The 22,599-nt window shown below is 36.6% G+C and overlaps 1 protein-coding gene and 1 pseudogene across 1 annotated transcript in view; both read right to left on the bottom strand.

Annotated features, from left to right (window-relative positions):
• Positions 1 to 16,996, bottom strand: part of LOC133831199 (ABC transporter B family member 4-like) — a 35,744-nt gene extending 18,748 nt beyond the window's left edge. The window contains exons 1-5 of the mRNA XM_062261406.1: positions 16,912 to 16,996; positions 16,463 to 16,707; positions 16,156 to 16,344; positions 15,685 to 15,731; positions 15,109 to 15,200 (exon numbers count right to left, since the gene is read on the bottom strand). Of these exons, the coding sequence (XP_062117390.1) occupies positions 15,109 to 15,200; positions 15,685 to 15,731; positions 16,156 to 16,344; positions 16,463 to 16,707; positions 16,912 to 16,996 (658 nt within the window). The remainder of the gene's footprint in view (positions 1 to 15,108; positions 15,201 to 15,684; positions 15,732 to 16,155; positions 16,345 to 16,462; positions 16,708 to 16,911) is intronic.
• A 235-nt stretch (positions 16,997 to 17,231) lies between these two features.
• LOC133831189 (ABC transporter B family member 19-like) lies at positions 17,232 to 20,022 on the bottom strand (annotated as a pseudogene).
• Between the last annotated feature and the right edge of the window lie 2,577 nt (positions 20,023 to 22,599).

Raw genomic sequence — 22,599 nt, 5'->3', positions numbered from 1 at the left:
CAAGACTTCGAAAAGTCCAAAGCACAACATCTCAACATATCTTCTAGAATTTGAATAGTCCTCTCAAACGGCCCATTGGTCTGGTGATGAAAAGCGGTATTGAACTTCAACTTTGTACCCATAGCTTTATGCAATCCCTTCCAAAAGTTTGATGTGAACACTGACCCTCTTTCAGATATAATCGACTTTGGAACCCCATGAAGTCTCACTATCTCGCTACCATATAATTATGCATACTGATCTGCCGAGTAGGTGGTCTTAACTGGAAAGAATTGGGCAAACTTAGCGAGTCTGTCTACTATTACCCAAGCATAATCATGTTGTTTTGTGGTCCTTGGTAACCCTACCACAAAATCCATGTCTATGCCTTCCCATTTCCATTATGGAACGTAAAGTGGCTGAAGTAGCCCTCCTGGCCTTTGGTATTATGCTTTCACTTGCTGACATGTCAAACATCTGGCAACAAACTCAGCAACATCTTTCTTCATTCCAGGCCACCAATACAATGCTTTAAGGTCTTGGTACATCTTTGTCGACCTTGGTTGAAAGGAATAGGGCGTTGTATGTGCCACTTTCATAATACTTGCCTTAATCTCATAATTGTAAGGCACATAGTTCCTATCCTTATATCGCAATAATCAACCATTAGACATAGTGAAGTCATTGCTACCACTTTCCTATACCAAAGCCTATTTCTTCATTAGGGCTTCATCTACCTTCTGCCCTTCTCTGATTTGTTCTAATAGGGAGAACTGTAGAGTGAGGTTTGCTAGGCCTCATGTTACTAACTCAATATCATAGTTAATAATTTCTTTCTGCAGTGGTGTCTCTATTATGCTCAGGGTTGAGACACTTCCATGTCCTCGCCTAATAAATGCATCGACCACCACATTGACCTTGCCTGGGTGGTATAGAATATCACAATTGTAGTCCTTTACTAATTCTAACCACCTCTGTTGTCTCATATTCAGCTCTTTTTGGGTGAAGAAGTAGTTCAAACTTTTATGATCAGTGTATATCTCACACTTAACTCCATAAAGGTGGTGCCTCCATTTTTTAATGAGAACACCACTCCTGCTAATTCAAGATCATGGGTGGGGTATCTCTGCTCATAGTCCTTGAGCTATCTCGAGGCATAGGCTACCACTTTCCAATTCTTCACCAACACACACCCTAAGCCATTCGGGGATGCATCACAATACACCATGAACTTTCCGCCCTCTGTGGGAACACAAAGGATCAATGCAGAGATCAACTTGTCCTTCGTAGTCTAAAATCTTTCTTCACACTTCTGAGTCCATGTGAAATTTTGGTGTTTGCGAGTCAAGGTGGTCAAGGGTGTGGAAATCTTAGAGAAACCCTCGAAAAACTTCCGGTAGAACTCGCTAATCCTAAGAAGCTTCGAACATCTGAGGCATTCTTGGGTTGGGGCCAGTCTCTAATGGCCTTGATCTTTGCTCGATCCAATGCTACTCCATTATTGGACACTGTATGCCCTAGGAAAGTCACTTGTTCCAGCAAAAATTAACACTTATAGAATTTAGCATAAATTTGGTGTTCTCATAGTCTATTAAGCGTCAACCTCAGGTGCTCTTCATGCTCCTTCTCAATCTTTTAGTAGATAAGGATATCGTCTATAAACACCACTATGAATTTATCCAAGTAATCTTTAAACACCATGTTCATCATGTCCATAAATGTCGTTGGGGTGTTAATAAGTCCAAAGGACATCACTAAAAATTCATAATGCCCATAGCAGCATCTGAATGTTGTTTTAGGAATATCTCCTTCCTTCACTTTCAGCTGATGGTACCTAGATCGCAGATCAATCTCTGAGAACACTGTTGCCCCTTGCATTTGATCAAAGAGGTCACCTATCCTAGGCAAAGGATATTTGTTCTTAATCATGACCTTATTGAGTTCTCGATAATCGATGCACATCCTCATACTCCCGTCTTTCTTTTTCACAAATAGAGCTGGTGCTCCCCATGGAGAATGACTAGGTCGTATAAATCCCTTGTCCAACAATTCCTGTAGCTTGGTTTTGAGTTCCTTTAACTCTACAGGTGGCATTTGGTAGGGTGCTTTGGATATTGGTGTTGTTTCTGTTGCAAGTTTGATTACAAATTTGATTTCTCTGTCTGGGGGTAAACCTGGTAAGTCTCGGGAAACACCTCCGAGAACTCACAAACAATGTAAATATTCTCAGGTTTTAGCTCAGTCTCTCTAGACTTATCCAAAATATTTTCCAAAAATGTTGAATACCCATGCTGCATCATTTTCTGAGCTTCTAATGTGGATATGATAGGTGTGTGAAATCTCATCACTTCTCCCTTAAAAGAAAAGAGTTCTCCTTCCTCAGGTCTGAACTCTACTGTCTTTCTCTGACAGTCTATCGTTGCTCCATATTTGGTTAACCAATCCATGCCAAGAATGACGTTATAATTTTGTATCTCTAACTCTATGAAGTTTGTTGGGCACTCTTTTCCCTCAACTACTATGGAAGCTGACTATGACCACCTCGTTGATGACATAATCTCTCCTGATGGTAACATGGCACTAAAACTATGCTTAAATAGTTCACAAGGCAATCACAGTTTATCAATTACGTTCATAGCAACATAAGAATGAGTCGCTCCATAATCAATGAGGACTCTACATATCATACCAGAAATAGGAAGCTGACCTGTGACAACGGTGTTACTGTTGGTTGCTTCCTTTTGAGTCAAAGCAAAGACTCTTTCTGGCACTAGATTGCAATTGTTTCCTTACCCTGCCCATGCTCTCCACTGTGGGCAATCTTTCTTCAGATGGCATGTCTGACCGCACTTGTAACACGTGTTTATGCCTGCCTGACATTCCCCCAAATGTCGACGTGAGCATTTAGGACAGCTGGGGTACTCAACTTTGTGGTTCTGGTAGTTTCTGCGATTATAATTATTGTTGTGAGTGTTATGGTTGTTGTGGTGATTATAGTTGTTATGGTTATTTCCATTTTGGGATGGGGGTCTAGATCTCTTTTCATTGCCACTACTCTGTCCTTTTGTAACGACCCAACTATCTATGAGACTTAGGTCATTAAACCTATTAGACATAACTACAACTTTGGAGAGAACATACATAAGAAAATTCATAACTTTATTGAAAACTTTAAAAATAATATTTGTAATACATAAATGAGCTCATTGTTTTAAAATAAAACATAACTTTAAATAAAATTGTTTACAAAGCTAAATGCAGAAAAATACATAAAAACGTAATTTAAAGAGACTAAAACAAAAAAATGTTGTCCTCGAATCGACACGCAGCCCATCCACTCCATTCACGTCCATACACACACCAAGCTTCCAAGAATCCTTCCCCCTTTGTATCTACTTTCCTGCATCACACTAAAAGAATAGGAGTGAGCCTAATGCCCAGCAAGGAAAAACTACTAACAACATAAATCATATACATAAAATTATATCATAAATAGATATTATAATATATCATAACATATACTATAAACATATGACTATAAAAACGTATACCATATAGGACTATACTATTAATGGCCATTATGACATGTGATAAACCATCTACGTCCCCTGTCTAATATTTGAGGTAGGTTAGATCACATGTAGTGTATGATAACCCATCTAGGTCCCTTGTCTAATATTTGAGGTTGGGTAAATCATAACATAACATATTAAAACATAAACTTATCATAACATATTATACATAAACATAACATATAAGCATAACATATCGTACAAACACACAAGATCTATCCTATTTTCCTTACCAAAATTAGGATATGAGAACAAATGCGGGACTTGGAACACTCCTAAACCAACAATAAGAATAGTGATTATTTCTTAAAAGAAAAAGATGAAAATAATAGAACTAAACCACCAAGAGAAAACTTACCAAAAAGATACCTTAAGTTCAAAGAAGTTAAAAACCTAACCACAAAACCATAACAAAAGTTAGAAGCTGAATGAAAACTAAAGAAACTAAGGAATCAAATAGGATTGAACTTAAGAATAAGGGTACCTTAATTGACCTTATGGATTGGTCTAACCCCAATACCGAAATGCACTAATCTCACTTGCCAAAGTGTTTTATAAAGCTTAAGAATGGCAAAGCTTTTTCCCAACCCAAGTGTTTATCACTCTTATGGTCTCACTAGCACCTTGGAGTCTGATCACAGCTGAAGAGTAAGTGAAAGGGCTGGGTCCTAAGTCCTATTTATAGAGTTCTAGGAATAAAAATCTTCTTTTTGGCTTTGAATAAAAATAATGAATTTAATTGAAGATATTTGAATATTCGTCAATCAGAGGCTGAAGACTCGGTCAAAACTATCAGAGGTAGGTCTAAGGGCTCAAAGTTATTTTTAAAAAAAAATTAAAAACAAAAATAAATTTGAATATTTATTCAAATAATTAATTATATTTGATAATTAATTAAAAAGATAATTAATTTGAATTGAAATTTGAATTAGTTATCAGGTTGTTAGATCTTATCTGACAAAGTAATTTGAATAAATAATTAAATAAAAATTGAAAAACCAATATCCCTAAAAATTAGGAAGCTACACGTTCACACACAGTCCATGGACTGTGTGTGGCGTGTAGGGCATTTTCAGGGATGGGTTTTTTTTTTCATTTTTATTTATTTAATTAATTAATTAATGGATAATTCAAAAATTGGTTTTTGAATTTTTTCATTAATAGAATAATTAATTAATTAAAAAGTAAATTGTAAAATGGTTACAGATTTATTTTTTTAAATTTGAATATTTTCTTTTAAGTATGACTAATCAGAAAATTATTCAAATAAGTGAGTGAGACATCTCTGAACATTCGCTCTGTGAAAAATAGAACGATAGTTTTCTCTCCCTAAAAATAAAGAACCAATTCTCAGGCCTATTCTCTTGATCTCATGTGTTGAGTACATCAAGTAGAATCACAAATAAAATATCCTTCATTCTCTAAGTGCCCACACATTTCTTGAGGTGTAGAGAACGCTTTGGAAGATCTTGGTGTGAGTACGTGGGAGCGGCTTGGATAGGAAGATCATTTTAAATACGAAAAGATAGCGAGGATACTTGATAGGCTTCAAGAGGTATGAATTCTATCCTTATCTTGTTTATGATTAATGTATGTATATTAATGGATCCGCATATTTAAAGGTAGTTTAAATATGTTACAAAATTTTTGTTGTACACTGGGCCAACCACACCACCATTCTGCTGCGTATTAGGAAACTCGTTCCTAACAATTCTAAGTCACCAAAAGAAAATCATAAGAAAGGATAATTTGCATAGTGTTTTGGTTACTTAAGAGCTAGACATAAAGGTTGTCATACATATTCATATCCACACAACTTTTAAAGTTTGCAAGAGAGATAAAAAGATAAAAACTTATAATATCCAAAGTTTTCTCAAAAGTACCCCATAAATCAAACATCCAACAAAAAGTTACACATAAACATAATGATCCATAAGTTTCAAGGGTCTTTTAAGGAAGTCCCATTTTATTTAAGTAGAATTTACTTGGTGGAATTGAAACAAATTCTAGTCCTTGATTGTGGACTCATCCCATGAATTGTAATCGAAGATGTCTTCCGAGATGTGGAAGTAGTCATGGGCGCTAGCCATCGTCCTCAGCCTAAAGTAACTTTTGGTATGGCGTGTAATGCTTCTTGACACGCTATTTCCCCTTCTAAGTGGTGTACTATGTCGAAACATTCCTCCAAACCTCCATTCTCATTCTTAATTAGGATTGCCTCCAATCGGTGGAACTCATAGTTGTCCACCGAGGTCATAAATGGTGTACTTGATAGTATCAAAATCCAAGTCATCCTAGATGACACCATGCCACACTGCGGTCAACTTGAGAAGAGCTTTGGGGTATATTTCCGGTGACTCTGTCAGCACCTAGTATTGCTCAATAGGCCAAAGCAATGCTCCTCTCTTATTAATCATTTCTTATATACGCTCACAAACTACTGCGTTCATCTTGAGTACGGCAATCGTCCAGTCCTCGTTGTCTTCATCGAGTTGCAGCTTAGGTATATCACAAATCTCTTTAAGTATTTGTTTGTTAGTGGTCCTAATGGTAGGAGGCATCTTTTCTATATTGTCGCTACAAAACTAGTTATTTAAAATAAGAAAAGCAAATCATTACAACACGGTGAGGTGAGATTTTCCAGCCTTTAGCATGTATGCAGAGGGTCCTTGAAAACATGAACAAATTTTCTTTAATACCATTTGTAAGAACATCGTAGCCTATTTACTTTGTAAAAACGTCGCTCAACTCATATTTATTAGAAAAATATCATTTTAGAGAAAAAGTTTAGTGGGGCCTTGATAAAACATGCAATTTGGGCCCAATGGTTTTAAAATAAAATGTAGTGTCTTTATGTAGTCTTTAAAGATAAAATAAAATAATAAGTCCCACTAACGTAAATAAAACATAATCCATAACATAGAAGTTCATAATCTTTCTTGGCGCTCATCTTGATCGTTAATCGCTCATAGGACACCCCGCGGCATACATGCCCAAACATCGAAACTTCCCACATCACTGTGCGTGCCAAGGAGAAACCCTATAGCCTACCTGAAAGGGGGAAAGTAAGGGGATGAGCTAAAAGCCTAGTAAGGAAGTACAAATAAATGCAATAATTTCAAGAAATAACAAGTAAATACTAAATACGTATCATAAAACTCATAACATAACCATACCACATCCATCTCATTATCATATCGTATCATATTCATAGTCATAGTCATAACATATCATATTCATAGTCATATCGTATCATACTTCATTCTTCATTTGAGCATGGCACCCCTAGTGTCAATGTCACATCATGAGGAAACTAGAAAAAACATAAGCCGATAAGACCTCATTTATGAGGTAAAGAAGAACTCTAGTCCTCGAATAACCTCGGCGCGTCCACCTTATGAGTTATGTCATATCCTTAGTAACTCATTTTTTGAACTAACAACCTACTGCTTTTTCATACAACATATAAGCACACATACAACAATTCATAACAGAACATAGTAACTCATACAGTTCATAACACTTTAGCTTACCATAACTTATATTTTCCATAACATAGCAACTCATACTTTTCATAACGCATGCCCAACATATGTACCCCACGTGTGCATGGGCCATGCACATATGGCACAAGTTGCACCAGAACTCTATTTATACAACAACGTCACATAAAATCATAAAAGAATAATGCCAATTCTACTAAATAATTCTACATAGTTACAAAACTGAAATCACATGTTTGTTTAATAGGCATACACTTGAACGTAAATAACAAACTTGCATGTAACATGCAGACGTGGGAAGGTCCTCAAAATTACCATTGATGTTGATAAATTCCACTTCCTCATTTTATTGCCACCTTCTTAAAAATGCAGTAAGAATTAGTTTACCAATTTGTTAAAATTTTCATATTACCTCCTTAGGTTATATGGTTTTATTCTAGATTTTATTTCACAGATTATTTATTTAATTAGCACCTAAGTCACATTTGTTTAAAATAATAAAATCCTAATTATTATAAAGAAAAAATATGACAACTTTTTTATTCCTCACAAAATTGATTTAACACGAACATAATCCTTAACCAACTCCAACCACCACCTCTGGCGCATATTTAGGTCTTTCTGAGTAAAGAAATACTTTAGGCTCTTATGGTCGGTGTATATCTCGCACTTCTCACCATAAAGATAATGTCTCCAAATCTTAAGTGCGAACACCACCGCTGCCAACTCCAGATCATGCGTGGGATATCTCTGCTCATACTCCTTTAGCTGTCTCGATGCATAGGCTATCACCTTACCAGCTTGCATCAGCACGCACCCCAAACCCTGTCCGGATGCATCACAGTAAACCACAAACTTTTTATTCTCTGTCGGCAAGCTTAACACTGGTGCAGTGATCAATCGCCGCTTCAACTCCTTAAAACTGTTTTCACATTTTTCCGTCCATACATACCTTGTCTTCTTCTTTGTCAATTCTGTCGATGGCGTAGCTATTATGGAGAACCCCTCAACAAACCGCCGATAATACCCTGCTAAACCCAGAAAGCTTCTCACTTTAGGAACATTGCTCAGTCTAGTCCAATCTCTGACCGCCTCAATCTTACTTGGGTCAACCAGAATCCCCTCCTTACTGACAATATGGCCCAGAAATGTAACTTGTGGCAAGCAGAACTCACACTTACTGAACTTAGCATATAACTTATGCTCCCTCAACCGCTGTAAAATCAACCGCAGATGTTGTTCATGCTCTGCCTCTGACTGAGAATACACCAAGATGTCATCGATGAACACAATTACAAACTTATCCAGATAATCCTTGAAAACCTTATTCATCAAGTCCGTGAAGGCTGCTGGGGCATTGGTTAATCCAAAGGACATAACCAGGAATTCATAGTGTCCATACCTCGTTCGGAAAGCAATCTTTGGTATGTCCTCCTCTTTAATCCTTAACTGATGGTAACCTGATTGGAGGTCCATCTTGGAAAACACTGTTCTTCCCTGTAGCTGATCAAATAAATCGTCGATCCTAGGCAGTGGATACTTATTCTTAATAGTTAACTTGTTTAGCTCCCTGTAATTAATACACATCCTAAGGGATCCATCCTTCTTCTTAACAAACAATACCGGAGCACCCCATGGCGAGAAACTCGGTCTGATAAACCCCAATTCAAGTAACTCCTGCAACTGAATCTTCAACTCCTTTAACTCTACTGGAGTCATTCTATAAGGTGTCCTAGATACTGGCTCCGCTCCTGGTACCAACTTTATAACAAAGTCAATCTCCCGTTGCGGCGGCAACCCTAGCAAATCTGCTGGAAACAAATCTGGAAACTCACACACCAATCTAGTCTCACCCGGTCCAACCGACACCACTCTAGAGGTATCCACAACGCTCGCCAAAAATCCCATGCAACCTTCCTGCATCAGGTCTCTAGCCTTCAATGCTGAAATCATTGGTACTCGTGGTCCACTAGCTGTCCCCATAAACACAAAGGGTACCTCCCCTTCTGGTTCAAAAGTCACCATTCTGCGCTTGCAGTCAATCGTTGCCCCATACTTTGATAACCAATCCATCCCTAAAATCATATCAAAGTCATCCATCTCTAACTCAATCAAATCAACAGACAGTTCCCTACCATCTACCTCTACTGGCAATGCTTTAATCCATTTCCTAGAGACTACCAGTTCTCCTATTGGCAACAAAGACTGAAATCCCCTAGCATACACACCACTAGGTCTACAAAGCTGGTCTATCACTCTAGCAGATACAAATGAATGGGTAGCCACTGAATCAAACAATGCAGTATACAGAGAACCAACACTAGAGATCTAACCTGTCACAACTGAGGGGCTAGCCTCTGCCTTGGTCTGTGTCAAAGTAAATACCCTGACAGGAGCAAGTCTGTCACTCTGCTTCTGCTCCTCCTTTTTAACTTGAGGGCAATCCCTCTTTAGATGACTGGCACTTCCACAAATAAAGCAGGCCCTAATCCTGCACTCACCCTGATGTCTTCGCCTGCACCACGGACACACTGGAAAACTCCTCCAGTTGTCACTGCACCCTGACGGTCAGTGGAAGCACCCCGTGCCCTCCTATCTGAACTGGGAGGAACAAAGGAATCTGGGGCCTTCCTCTTCTACTCACTAGAACCACCACCACGACTGAATCCAAAAAAAGGAGGCATTGTCCTCCTGGCATCGTGCCTAACAGCGCTTTCCCTCCAAATTTGATCTTCGGCCCTCTCAGCAATAAGGGCCTTGTCCACTACCTAGCCATAAGTGGTGTCTCTAGATCCAAGGTAATATTCACATCGCGGGCGATCATAACATTTAACCCCCGCACAAACCTATCCCTTCTTGCCGCATTAGTTGGCACTAAATCTGGCGCAAACTTCGCCAATCTGTCAAACTTATAGCATACTCTGTCACTGTCGATCGGTTCTGAGTCAGGTTGACAAACTCATCAACCTTCGCAGCTCGAACTGCCACACTTTAATTCTTCTCGTTAAATAAGTTTCTGAATTCTTCCTAGGTCATAACTGATACATCCCTCCTCTAAACCACCACGTCCCACCAGATGCAGGCGTCCTCTCTAAACATGTAGCTAGCACAAGCTACCCTCTCATTCCCCTGAACTCTCATAAAATCCAGAATCGAGATCATATTCATCCACTGCTCTACCCGCAGTGGGTCTGGTCCACCCTCGAAAGTGGGAGGATGATGCTTCCTGAACCTCTCAAACAAAGGTTCCCACTTACTCTCCATAGCAGACTGAACAGGCACTGGCGCTGCAACCTGCTGCACTGGCAGCCTAGTAACCTGAGGTGAGGTCTACTGCCTCAACAGTCGCAACTCTTCCTCTGTTCGCTGCAGTCTCGCTTCCATCTCGGCAAACATCTCTTTCCAATTCTATGGGGCAGATGGAGGGTCCTGGCCCTGGTTGTCATCCTCGGCCCTACTACCGCGGAGTCTAGCTGATTGTCGAGGCATCTCAACAAATATGCCTGCAACCAACGACGCCGCTCATCGAGCATGATAACAACTTCCAAAAACCACCTCCCAAACACATTAGCAATCCACAAGTAATAACTCATGTAGCATATAACACACAATGGGCCATGCCCTAGCATCATGCATATGTTAACTCATTCATCATGCTCTATATAAGATAAGTAGGAAAACAGGGCATTCAAACACATATTCAAAGATATTAGTCAATCTTACCAACCAACCCTGAGTCAAGCTTGTCACTGACAGCGAGTGTACATGTTCAGTCAATCTCCAAAACCAATAACCTTGGCTCGCTCTGATACCAAGTTGTAACGCCCTACTTCCTTAGAGTCGTTACTAAGTGAGTTTAAAAACGTGCATTCAACTCGCTAATCGAGGTTTTAGGTCAAATAGTGTAATTAAGCCATAAACAGAGGAAAAACTTTAGAAATAATTCCATTTCATTGAAAATCGTAAAAATTTAACACCTAGGATCCCAAAATACAATTTAGAAACATTTACAACATATAAATTGAACCAAGTCGACTAAACGACAAAATCAAGGTTTATTTACAAACATCTCCCAAAATCCACTGGCTGTGGCAGCCAGGCCGGCCAAACATGTACACGCTGCTTCATGCCTGCTACACTCATGGTTGGTTGGCTTTCTCCTTGCCTTTACCTGCACCACAGAGCATCTGTGAGTCGAAGCCTAGCAAGAAAACCCACAAACATATAACACATGCAAAACATACACCAAGTATATAAACTGGCCATCAATAGGCTAAACACATACGGCCTAGCCGACCCAGGCGCTTTACCAGGCCCTAGGTTCGCGGTCCACACCGTGAGGATATCACTACAAGAAAAAATAGTATTCATAACACTTAAAAACTGCTAACCAGAAGTATTCATAACACTTTTCAAAATGCTAACGTAGCCCCTGTTATTAAAAGTCCCGTCTTTTCTATAACAGTTTTTGAATGTTATGTTCGATGTTATCTTAAAGTATTCAATAACACATTTTTTGTTGCTATCATATTAAAATAATAACATTTAGTTAGAGTAATTGGTTATAAATTTGAAATTTAATCTTAAACTTTTTGCATAACACTTTTCAACTGTTATAATTGATTATTTTTATAGCATTTTTAGTTTGTTATATTATATAAATCATAACGTTTTTTTATACTTATAATATGTATCCAAAACAGCCATAAATGTCATATTAAAGGTCCAGTAATAAAATTTTGTTATTTTAGTCTAGATAATAGATTTTTAATTGTGTTGTATAAGGATAATCATAAGTTTTTTTTAAAATGAAAAGGTTTTTATTATCGTATTTGGATAAAAAAAAGTATCAAAATTAATCGCAAAATGTAATATTAAATAGATTGATAAACTATAAGTATTACATTAAAATTCAAACCATAATTGTGGCTACTTCATGAGATCTTAGTTCTAAATTAAGTTTGAAAACATACATAATAAAGTTCTATAATCTTAAACATCTCTTACGTCAAAAATGAAAAACAAAAACATAGCAAGATACACAAAAAATAAACCATGAAATTTGCTCCATCCTTCAATTCGCCATCCATTGTGCACTTGTCTTTGTTGTGGGTTGATTTGCTTGAACATTGTTTGATTTCTCCTCACTCTTAGCAGATGTATTCTATTTACAAGTAAGATAGCAAAACATGAATTCAGCATCAAAATTAAAAGAAGAAAATACAAAAGTAAAGACAAACCTAAACATTAAACATGAATCTTAGTTATTATATGAAGAGAATAAACAATACTTTCAATCACCAATGTAACAAAAATATCCCAAAAAAATTAAAGAATGAACATAACCTTACCACTAATTCAGCCACATGAAAATTAAAAGAAGGAATTGCAATTCAACCTACACTAACTTAGCCACAATACTTTCAGTCACTATCTCTTATTTTGGAGTACCAACAAATGATTGTTTCTTTCTATTCCTAAATTTCCATGAAAAACAATATATATATATATATATATAACCATTAAACAGGTAAGCAGTCACAAATATTAAAAATAATATTTAGAGACAAAGATGCTATAAAAAATTATATCAATAAGTTTACACTAAGAGATAAGCTTCAAAGAGGATAAAATGAAGAAGAAGGTGAGGCCATCAAGAAATAAGTTTTGGGTTTGCTATATTAGAATAGTTACAAAAAAAGAGATGACAAAATATAATATTCTTTAATTTTTAAACTTAAAAATAATGACATTCAAAATTTTAAAAATAGACTCCAAAGAGAAGACAGTAGAAATCGCAAAATACAACATTGAGAGTCACTAAAGATGGACAAGTCACTGTCATGGCAACCAAATAATAATCTCACTACACTTAATTCATAGTAATTACTCTTGAAAAGTTCCAAACAACTGTCTTTATATAATTTGCATTGTCTTAATTTGAATTTATATTTGTAAAGACAACCAATGAACATGGACAGAGACGTTTTGATGCATAATTAAGTTGTCTAGATATATTTTCAACCATTTACAATAATATTTTTTTTGTATATATTAATCATCAAAGTTTAACTTTTTAAGAAAAGTGATAAATATCATATTTTAAAACAAAATGCCTTGTATTAATTTATAAAATATACAAGGATGTGGAAAAACCACAAATAACAACAGTAGAAAATTACATATATAAATATTCTCATTTTTTTAATTCTCATGCTAACTAAACAATAAAAAGAACAGCCAAGCCTATACATGGAAAAAAAAGTTCAAACAAAAAACCAAAAAACAAGAGTTACAGGATACCCTTCCAATTTTGATAGAGATCTAAGAAGAAGATGATAAATATGAAAGTTGATTTACATGATTAAGGAATTTACAACAAGGCAATCAATTTGAGAAATGAAAAAATAAAACTAGGAATTTCAAAATCTTAGTTACATGGTAGTTTTCATGTAAAGTAAAAATTGCTAGTATACAGTAAGAATCATCAAATTAATCCATCAATATAAATGAAAATTAATTACTCAAACTCCAAACAATTTCAAATAAATTTTTCTTCCAATTTGAAATTTAATTGAGCCACTAAAATGAATTTAATTGAGCCACTAACATGAAAGTAGAATTACATTCATAATTTTTCTTATGTGTCTGTGAAAACTTAAAAGAAAAATCAAAATAAATAAACATAAAAGTGTATGCTTTTAACAATCTAATTAATCTACCAATAACCAAGCCAATCAACCAAACACAAGTTAATTACAAGATAATAATAGATAATTCTACATAAAATCAGAAAACATTCCTCCCATATTATCAACCAACCATCTACTATTATCAATTCAAAATATTCAAACAACACACAAGTTTTCTTCCTTATCTCATCGTAGCACACAAATTTCTCAGATCCTACTTCACTAAGACACACAAGTTCTCAACCTTCCGTTATCACCACAACACACAATAATAATCTCAGGACCTACTTCACTATGGATGAATATCTAAGATATTCAAACTCTTCTAACATTTGCATAATATTATAACAAAAACAAAAGTACGAGAAGATACCTCTTGCAAAATGTTGGAAATAAAATTTCCTTCCAATTTAAAATCCAATGACGCCACTAAAATGAAAGCAAAATTACATACCAATTAATAAACTATCAACATCAATAGACAAATTAATTGAGATAATGTGTTAAGAAAAAAAAATCAAACTCTAAATTTTTATATTATATTCTATGGTGGAGGAATACATGGTAACAATTTTATGGACTGTCTTGACTCTTGAGACCAATTTTATTCCCATATAAGCCTTTCAATGAATGCTAATAATAGCCAAGTAGAAAAGAAAATGCAGAGAACGCCTCTTTGATTAAACAGACCAACAATCAAATTCAACAAGAGTGGGATGGAGTGAAGAAAAGAGAAGCCCTTAGATGGTTTAGCAGCAAAAACTCATATCAAAACAAATGTAGATTGCTTTATTTATTTTCAACTATTAGAACAGTTCATGTATATGCATAGCTAAGAAAATACACTATATATTATCTTAATCAATAAAGAAAATCAGTAGAACAAGAAACCTTATGACTACAATTAAAATGTAACTGAACATGTTATATATGCAGCAATTATATACAATCACTATTGTAAACATCAATCATAACTCAGACAACTACAGCTGAAATCCTCAACCTTAAAAGGAATAATCTCAAGACATTGCATCAACTTATAAAAAAGAAAATGCTAACATTACTTGTACACGTATATTCCATAAAAAAATTAAAAAAAAAGGCACATGGGACAAGAATAAACCACCACCCCACAAGAGAACCCTATTGGCATCCTCCAACTAATTACTACGAACCAATTCCTCTGCCTCAACTAAGTAAGCATAAATCATACTAAAGCCCCACCAATATTAGTTTTCAAATTCTCTTATAACATAAAATATAGTTTTCAATACATTTAAGTTATTTACCATATCAATCTATGCAAATAATAAGATTTTTGAACAATTTTAAATCTAACACGCATCTTTAAATAAAACTCACTTGCTAGAATGCTGCTAAGACTCTTCTCAACTGCTTTTCCAAGAATATCACTGTTTGCATAATCCATTTCCACTCTTTTCATCTCCCAAAATCTATTTTAAAAATAATAAGAAAAAAGAAATCATTCCTTTTAAATCGAAGTCAATAATATTAAGTGAACTGATCTAAAAGCATGTTGCTTCATGCATTTTAATTTCTCATTAAGACCTGGCTAAAAGCAATCAATACAAAATATTATATAACCACTATGTCAAAAAGCAATCAGTTGAATATTTATATTAGATGAAATTAACGCATAAATGATCAACTCTTAATAATGGACCCATTCTAAAGATACTTTCATCTTTTACCAAAACATTGTCGGAATCACAAATTGTTAAGTGCTTATAGTAACTCTTAAAAAACCATATTAATTATCAAAAGTATCAAAGAAAGAAGCCTAAATAATATAAATTTGCATAAAAATATAGACCTATTTTGTAAAATTATTACTAGGCAGCCATAGAAACGCTCAATGGATTCCTTCCATCCTTGTTATTAATATAAATTAAATTATAAAATAAAGTTGCTAAATACCTACTCATCTCTCTTAGTTCAAAAACAACTTCAGAATACAGGAAAAGCTGGAAGGAATAAAAGAACTCAAGAAAATAAAAGGTCAAGCAAGAAACTAGAATACACTGAAGCCATATATTATATTAACTCAATGACTAAGAAACAAAAGAAAAAACTGAGTTGAGTACATACCATGTTGAGTAATTGGAGATAAGCACTTGGTCATTATCAAATGAGAATGGCAGGTTTCAATAATTTCATTATTTGCTTGCATATGGAAGCAAATTTTCAATTATCAAATGGCCAAAATCTCACAATCCAATTTGGTTGTATCCTCAATTAGACAAGTGCCAATGATCTCCATTTCATCATTACAAAAAAACACATAAAGGTAGTGTGCAAAAAATAGTATTTCAGGCAAAAACATAACTAATAAAATAGAAGAACAAATTTACTAAACATAAAAATGAAAGGATCAAGCAGAGTACATACCTCTGTTTCTTTTTGAAGAGACATGAAAGAAGTGACAAGAGACTTTGCATTTGGTCTCTCACGTGATTCATACTGCAAACAGCGGGAAGCTAAACGCACAAGTTCAGTTCCATCATCATTTGAAAAATTACCCTCTAGAGCAGAATCCATAAGCATCAGAAAATTCTTGCCACGAATTAGATCAAGTGCCTGCAAACAATATAAACCAACAATGTTGATCCAACTTATTATCCAGTTAAAACCAAAGATATGTGCTTATGAACTGATGTACATATATTTACTCTTCATGTGTTCCTGTCTCAACAACTAGTCCTTGTTGTATAACAGCAATACTGTCAACATTTCTTATGGTGGATAGTCTATGAGCCACAACTACGGTTGTTCTTCCAACCATGAGCCTGTCTAGAGCCTCTTGAACAATGCTCTCTGACCCCGCATCAAGCGCACTGGTTGCTTCATCAAGGAGAAGGATTTTGGGATCTTTCAACATAGCTCTTGCAATTGCAATTCTCTGTTTTTGGCCACCAGAAAGTTGGTTCCTCGTTCTCCCACCTGGTTTTTGAAATAAGAAGTACACACGATTAACATTCACTCTCACAGTACTTATATTATTAAGGTTGAAAACTAAATAGGATATCTAGAAAATTTTCCCTCCTAAATGACTAGGAAACAATAATAAGAAAAAGAGATTAAAACAGAACCCTGAGTCGTAAGCTACCCAAATAATTTAAGAATTTGAAGTTCGATAACAAATACTTGCCTGAGTGTTGTAACCATTAGGCAGCAAAGTAATGAAACTATGAGTATTTGATGCACAAGTTGTAGCTTCTACTTCCGCCATTGTTGCATCCGGCTTTCCATAGAGTATGTTTTCCAATATGGTGGTCACAAAGAGTGCAGGCTCTTGGTTCACTAGCCCAATTTGATCGCGTAACCATTTCAATTGCAATGTTTTTATGTCTACATTATCTAGCAAAACCTGTCCTGCTCACCCACGATAAAACATCAATACAACAAGTTAGATAAGGACAACTTTATTTTCAATCTATCCACAAGAGCAGAGTTTTTTAATTACCCTAATTAGGATCGTAGAATCTTTCGATGAGAGAGACAACAGTGCTCTTTCCTGATCCACTTCCACCAACAACAGCAACAGTTTTCCCAGCAGGGAAGAAGATTGAAAAGTTTCGGAAAATCAAAACATCTGGCCTTGATGGGTAGCTGAAAGATACTTCCTTGAATTCTATATTGCCATTAACCCCGTCCAAGCATTTTCCATCTAATGTGTCTTGAGTTATGGTTGGATTTTGATTGATAATCTCCATCAACTTGTATCCAGCTATTTTACCTTTGCTGAATGCCCCAAGGTTTGAGAATGACTGACCCAAGGTCCTGTTAGATTTATTATTGTACGTTAATCAAGAATTTATTCAATTAAAATGGAAATTTATAAACCTAAGCTTGAATTCTTACATGCCACCAACAATGGCAGAGAATATAGTAGTGAAAGCTTTCCCCCCATCACTCTGGCCATTTCTGATGAACACGCCCGCCTACCAGAAAACAAGGGCCCACGACATGCAAGCAATACCATAGGTACATCCTAATCCCAAACCTTCGGCCATTCCCGCCTTGTAGCCAAGCTTCAACGTATTTTGAATGGCATCTGGATAGGAATTTAGGGCCTTGCTTTCGCCAACATACGAGTAGACTGTCCGTACTTGTGCAATAGCCTAAGACAGAAAACAATTATGAAAAAACCCAGAACAATTAGTCAGTCACTAAGGTGAAACATAACATGTGATATAGCTACAAGAAGGAAATGAAAACCGTCTAGTTACTTACACTATTTGGATTCTCTTCTCATTTGGCCAAAAGAGTACTAAAAACTAACTTAGCTAACAGTGTGTTGCACATGGGATATCACCAACTAGAAAATGAAAATTGTCAAGTTACACTATTTGAATTATCCTATCAGGTAGGCCAAAAGAGTCCAAATCCAACTTAGGAATTAGTCGTTTTGCTTAAAACGCAATCATCATTGTCATTTTCCCAAACAGTAAACCTTCGCACACTTTTGAAGTTTTCTTCTTTTTTTATCTAATATTCATACCAAAAAAAAAATGGAAAGGAGAGTCTAGTGGAACAAACAACTTTCATTTCATGCGTGGTTGGTTTCACATGTCAAAACTCATCATTTCACACACAAATAAAGGTAACAGAGACTACACAAAATTTAAACCGAATACTAAAAGTAACAAAACATAGCAAAGAAAAACGACACTAAATGAAAGATTGTCGTTTTGATATAAGCCAAAGAGAAAAAGTTGAACCCAAACTCACTTGCTCGGCGATTACTCCGGCGTTTGCATAAGACTGTCGACTCTTGGAGGTTAAACTAGTGAGCGTATAGGCATATAAGCCTCCGGCAAAGGCAATCCCGGGAATCACCGCCACACTCAGTAGAGCTAACCGCCATGCCGAAACAAAACCCATCACCAGTCCAGCCAGAAACGTTGACAGATAATGTATGAAGTTTCCCACCTAAAAAAACAAAACAAAACAAACAAACAAAACGAAATGACATCAATTCGACAACATTTCATTATTGCCTCGTGGTGCCATGAAGATCACACATTGCTCCATCCATGGAATATAGAGCAAAAACAAAGGCGAGAGGTAACAGCGCACGTTAACCAAGTACTTTCTAACGTGCGCCTCGATGAGAAGAATGAAATTGTGGGCCCCCCATTAATGTATTAGCCAACTACCGCCGTACCCAGATAAGCATATCTCGATCTAAGGCCACTCCATTGACTAGTCTAATCCACTCTCTTTTCCTTCTTCTCTCTCTCTCTCTTTTTTTAATTTTTTTTTATTGTTCTGGGTGAAGATGAGTCAAGTGAGAATACTAGCAAGTAATAACTACATGCATGTGTGAGAGTGAGAGAATGTAATTAATGAATATGGGAGAGTATACAAAACCAACCTTCTCACTAATGGCGTCTTGGACTAGAAGAGTGTCCGTAGAGACACTGAAGACTATATCCCCTGTTCTAGCGTCTGTATCAAAAAAGCCCACGTCTTGTTTCAGCACAGCGTCCAAATATTTCTTTCTCAGAGTCCCCACTTGTCTTTCTCCGGTGTACATCCAACATGCAATCTCTGAATAATTTTTTTTAATTTTCCAAGATAAGAAGAAAAAAAAGTCTCAAAATTTTGATCTTTGAGCTTATCTACAAATTAAAAACAGTATTATTTGAACAACGTAAGAGAAGATGATGAGTGAGATTGACTAGTTAAAGAGGAAAAAGACTATTGCATTAGTTGATGAACCCATTTGGGCTCGGCACCAACCAGTCTAAGCAAGCCTATATGGTCCAAACTAGGTAGTGTATCATCTTTCAGGATCAACAAAGAGACTAAAACTAAGCCAAGAAGAAGAAAAAGTTGCAAAAATAATTTAATTTTCACATACCTGCATAGGATGATACGCACACAATGAGGCCTAGGTAGAAAAAATATAGTGAATACTGCAAAAATGGAAGAAAGAACCAAAAAGAGAAAATTAATGTATCAGATCTCAGATCTAAGTTCAATCAAAAGTATCATTCTTTTGAAGAATATTATTATTTGAAGTGAGTGCCATTGCCAACCTTTGACACTTCATCAGTCATTTTCTTTAAATCCATTTGGTTTTTGCCAAAACCATTGACCATTTCACCGAACAAGAGGAAGAAAATGGGCATGGAGGAGCCATGGATAACGGCTCCTATACTACCAGTTGTCATGAGAAGCCAATCATACTTGTCTGCAAAACAGAAAAGTTGGTAAAAGGGAAGGGTTTGCTCCTTCTTCTTCTCAGCTTCTGGCACTCCGCAAAGTCGTAAGACCATGTATGGGGGCGATAAACAAGCAAGTACTTGGGCAATCAAGGCAATTAAATACCAATATTTCACTTTTAAGTCCCATGAAAAACCTTTTAATAACAAAGATCTTGAATGAAACATCAATTTTATTCAGTCTTAGTCATTTTGAACAAGTCAAAAACCTACAATGCATTTTTCAGCCAAACAATAACCAAATACATCTTACCAGCTTCACTTTCAGTCATTTTAGCTTTATTTGATAAATTATCACCCACAAAAAGGAAACGAAACGGAAGTATGTACAAACATATACATATAAATATATATATAAAGAAATAAAGTAACTTACAGTGAAAAAGATGCTTAGCCAGAGTTTCATGGGGCATAAAATCGGCCACCAGCAACCTCTCATCTCCTTCGCAGCAACACCCAATCAGATTGGCTAATCGCTCACTTCTGAGACTCCCAACTGACCTAGCTTCTTAAATAAAACATATGAGATGATTGAGAAAAAGAAACCCTTTACCACGCCACCTCACATGAACCCAATGGCCCAGAAAAATGGCACGATAGATGACCCCAATGTAAGACAGCACCTGTGAACACAGACTCCTCACCCACGGAGAGCAGGAACCCAAGGGCTGCAAATTGGAGGGCAGAGGGATGAATCATATGGTATCGTTCCTTAAAAAAGATGTAAGCCGAGGAGAGAAACGAACCTGAGATAGTGGGCGTGAGGCAGAGATAGATCTCTGGAAGGCGTGACTTCATGAGGCGTGACTTCTTGAGGCAGAGAAAGAACTCGTGAGGTAGAGAAGCTCCACTCTGGAGCGTGACTTTGTGAGGCGGAGAAAGAGCTCCACTCTAGAGCGTGTCTTCGTGAGGCAGAGATGAGTTGAGAAGACTTCGTGAGGCAGAGAGACAAGACGAGAGTGAGACTTCGTGAGGCGGAGAGGGCGGAGAGACGAGACAAGAGTGAGAGATGGAGGCTGAGAGAAATTTTTGGGGTAACTTAGATTTAGGGAATTTGGCAGATGAGACTAAAAAAAAAAATTTCATTTTGGCGCCTGAGGTTTATTCATATGGCGCCAAAATATAATGTTCCGTGTGTTTTTAATCACCCACCATTAATAGCACTTTTAAATATATGCTATTTTTTAATGTAATATATACTACAAATTGTTGTAGTGTATCCCAGGTATCCTTTAGGGACTCGCCCTGGAAACTCGCACTCCACGTGCTCAACGCTGCTCCTGGCCCCTTGCCATACTCGGCCTTGCACTCAACGTGCCTAACGCCGTTTCTGGCCCTTTTCCATTCCCAGCCCCTGTCGACCTTGGCCTACACCATTCCCGACTCCTGCCGATCATTCACATAATTGCATTCATAGCATAATAAACAAGTACAGAATACTAGCAAATTCAATCAAAGGGCTACGCCCTGCAATTCAAACACATTGGGCTCAGCCCTGCATACAAGCTCTATGGGAACAAGGGTTTTCTTACCTAAGTCCCGAGCTCTCCGAGCACCGATGTCCAGAGCACAGTCCTCTAACTTGAGCCTTGTCGAAACCCTAGTCACAACACATTAAAAATATCCATCCATCAAGTTCTAATCCATTAAATAACTTTGAGCCATAACTCCAACCTTCGGGACCTTGAATTCTATCAATCCGGGTGATAAAATCCATCTCGATCCTTAACCATTGAGTTCCCAAGCCTAATGTAACGACCCAAAATCTCTAATAAGGCTTAAGGGCCTTGATTAGTGTGCCTGGAGGGCATAATGGGATTTTGTGTGTGACTTTAATGAGTTAAATGCATGATTATGATTTACGCATGTTATATGACTATTTGACTATTTGAGATGCATGACTATGTGTATTAGTATGCATGTAGACCTGATTGTCTTAGAAAGAGCATAATTGTAATTTGGCCATTTTGGGCATGACTGTGTTGATATCTGTGATCTGTGACTCGAGACGATCCTAGAATGAGCGGGTTAGCGAAAAAGTCAAAGCGGGAATTTATACCCGGCTTGGGTTAAGCCTGGGGAGTTTAAATGGGAATTTGGAAAATATATTGAGGTTAATCTTGATGATGAGGATTTTATATTTGGTGATTAATCAGGTATTGGGTAGCAAGCGGGAAATTATTAGAGACACTCGAGGAATTAGTGGGAATTGGGTAAAATGACTAAAATGGCCCTACTTGGACAAAAAGGTTTAGAATTAATAGGGAGGGAATTTTGGTCTTTAGGCTTTTAGAGATAAGTTAAAGGGAGCTTTATACTTAGTGGAATTGGTAGAAAAAGAGTTATAAGGCTGAAAAAGAAAGAAAGAAGGAAGAAAAAGGAAAAGAGAGAAAAACAGAGGGGTTTTGTTTCAAAGGAACGGTTTGTGGTTCTCCCACCATTTCCCTTCATTTTTCTTGGATCTAAGCTCAGTGGTGAGCTAGGGTAAGCTGAGCATCAAGGATCCTAAGCTAGACTTGAAGATTGGCTAGGGATTAGCAAGAACACATCAGAAATTTGAGGTAAGTTTTTAGAAGTTTCAGTTTTAGGGTTTGACTGGTTT

The sequence above is a fragment of the Humulus lupulus genome, chromosome 1 (assembly GCF_963169125.1).
Source record: "Humulus lupulus chromosome 1, drHumLupu1.1, whole genome shotgun sequence".
NCBI classification, from domain to species: Eukaryota; Viridiplantae; Streptophyta; class Magnoliopsida; order Rosales; family Cannabaceae; genus Humulus; species Humulus lupulus.
The sequence above is the reverse complement of the archived record's forward strand: the minus strand, read 5'-3'. Positions and strand labels throughout refer to the sequence as shown.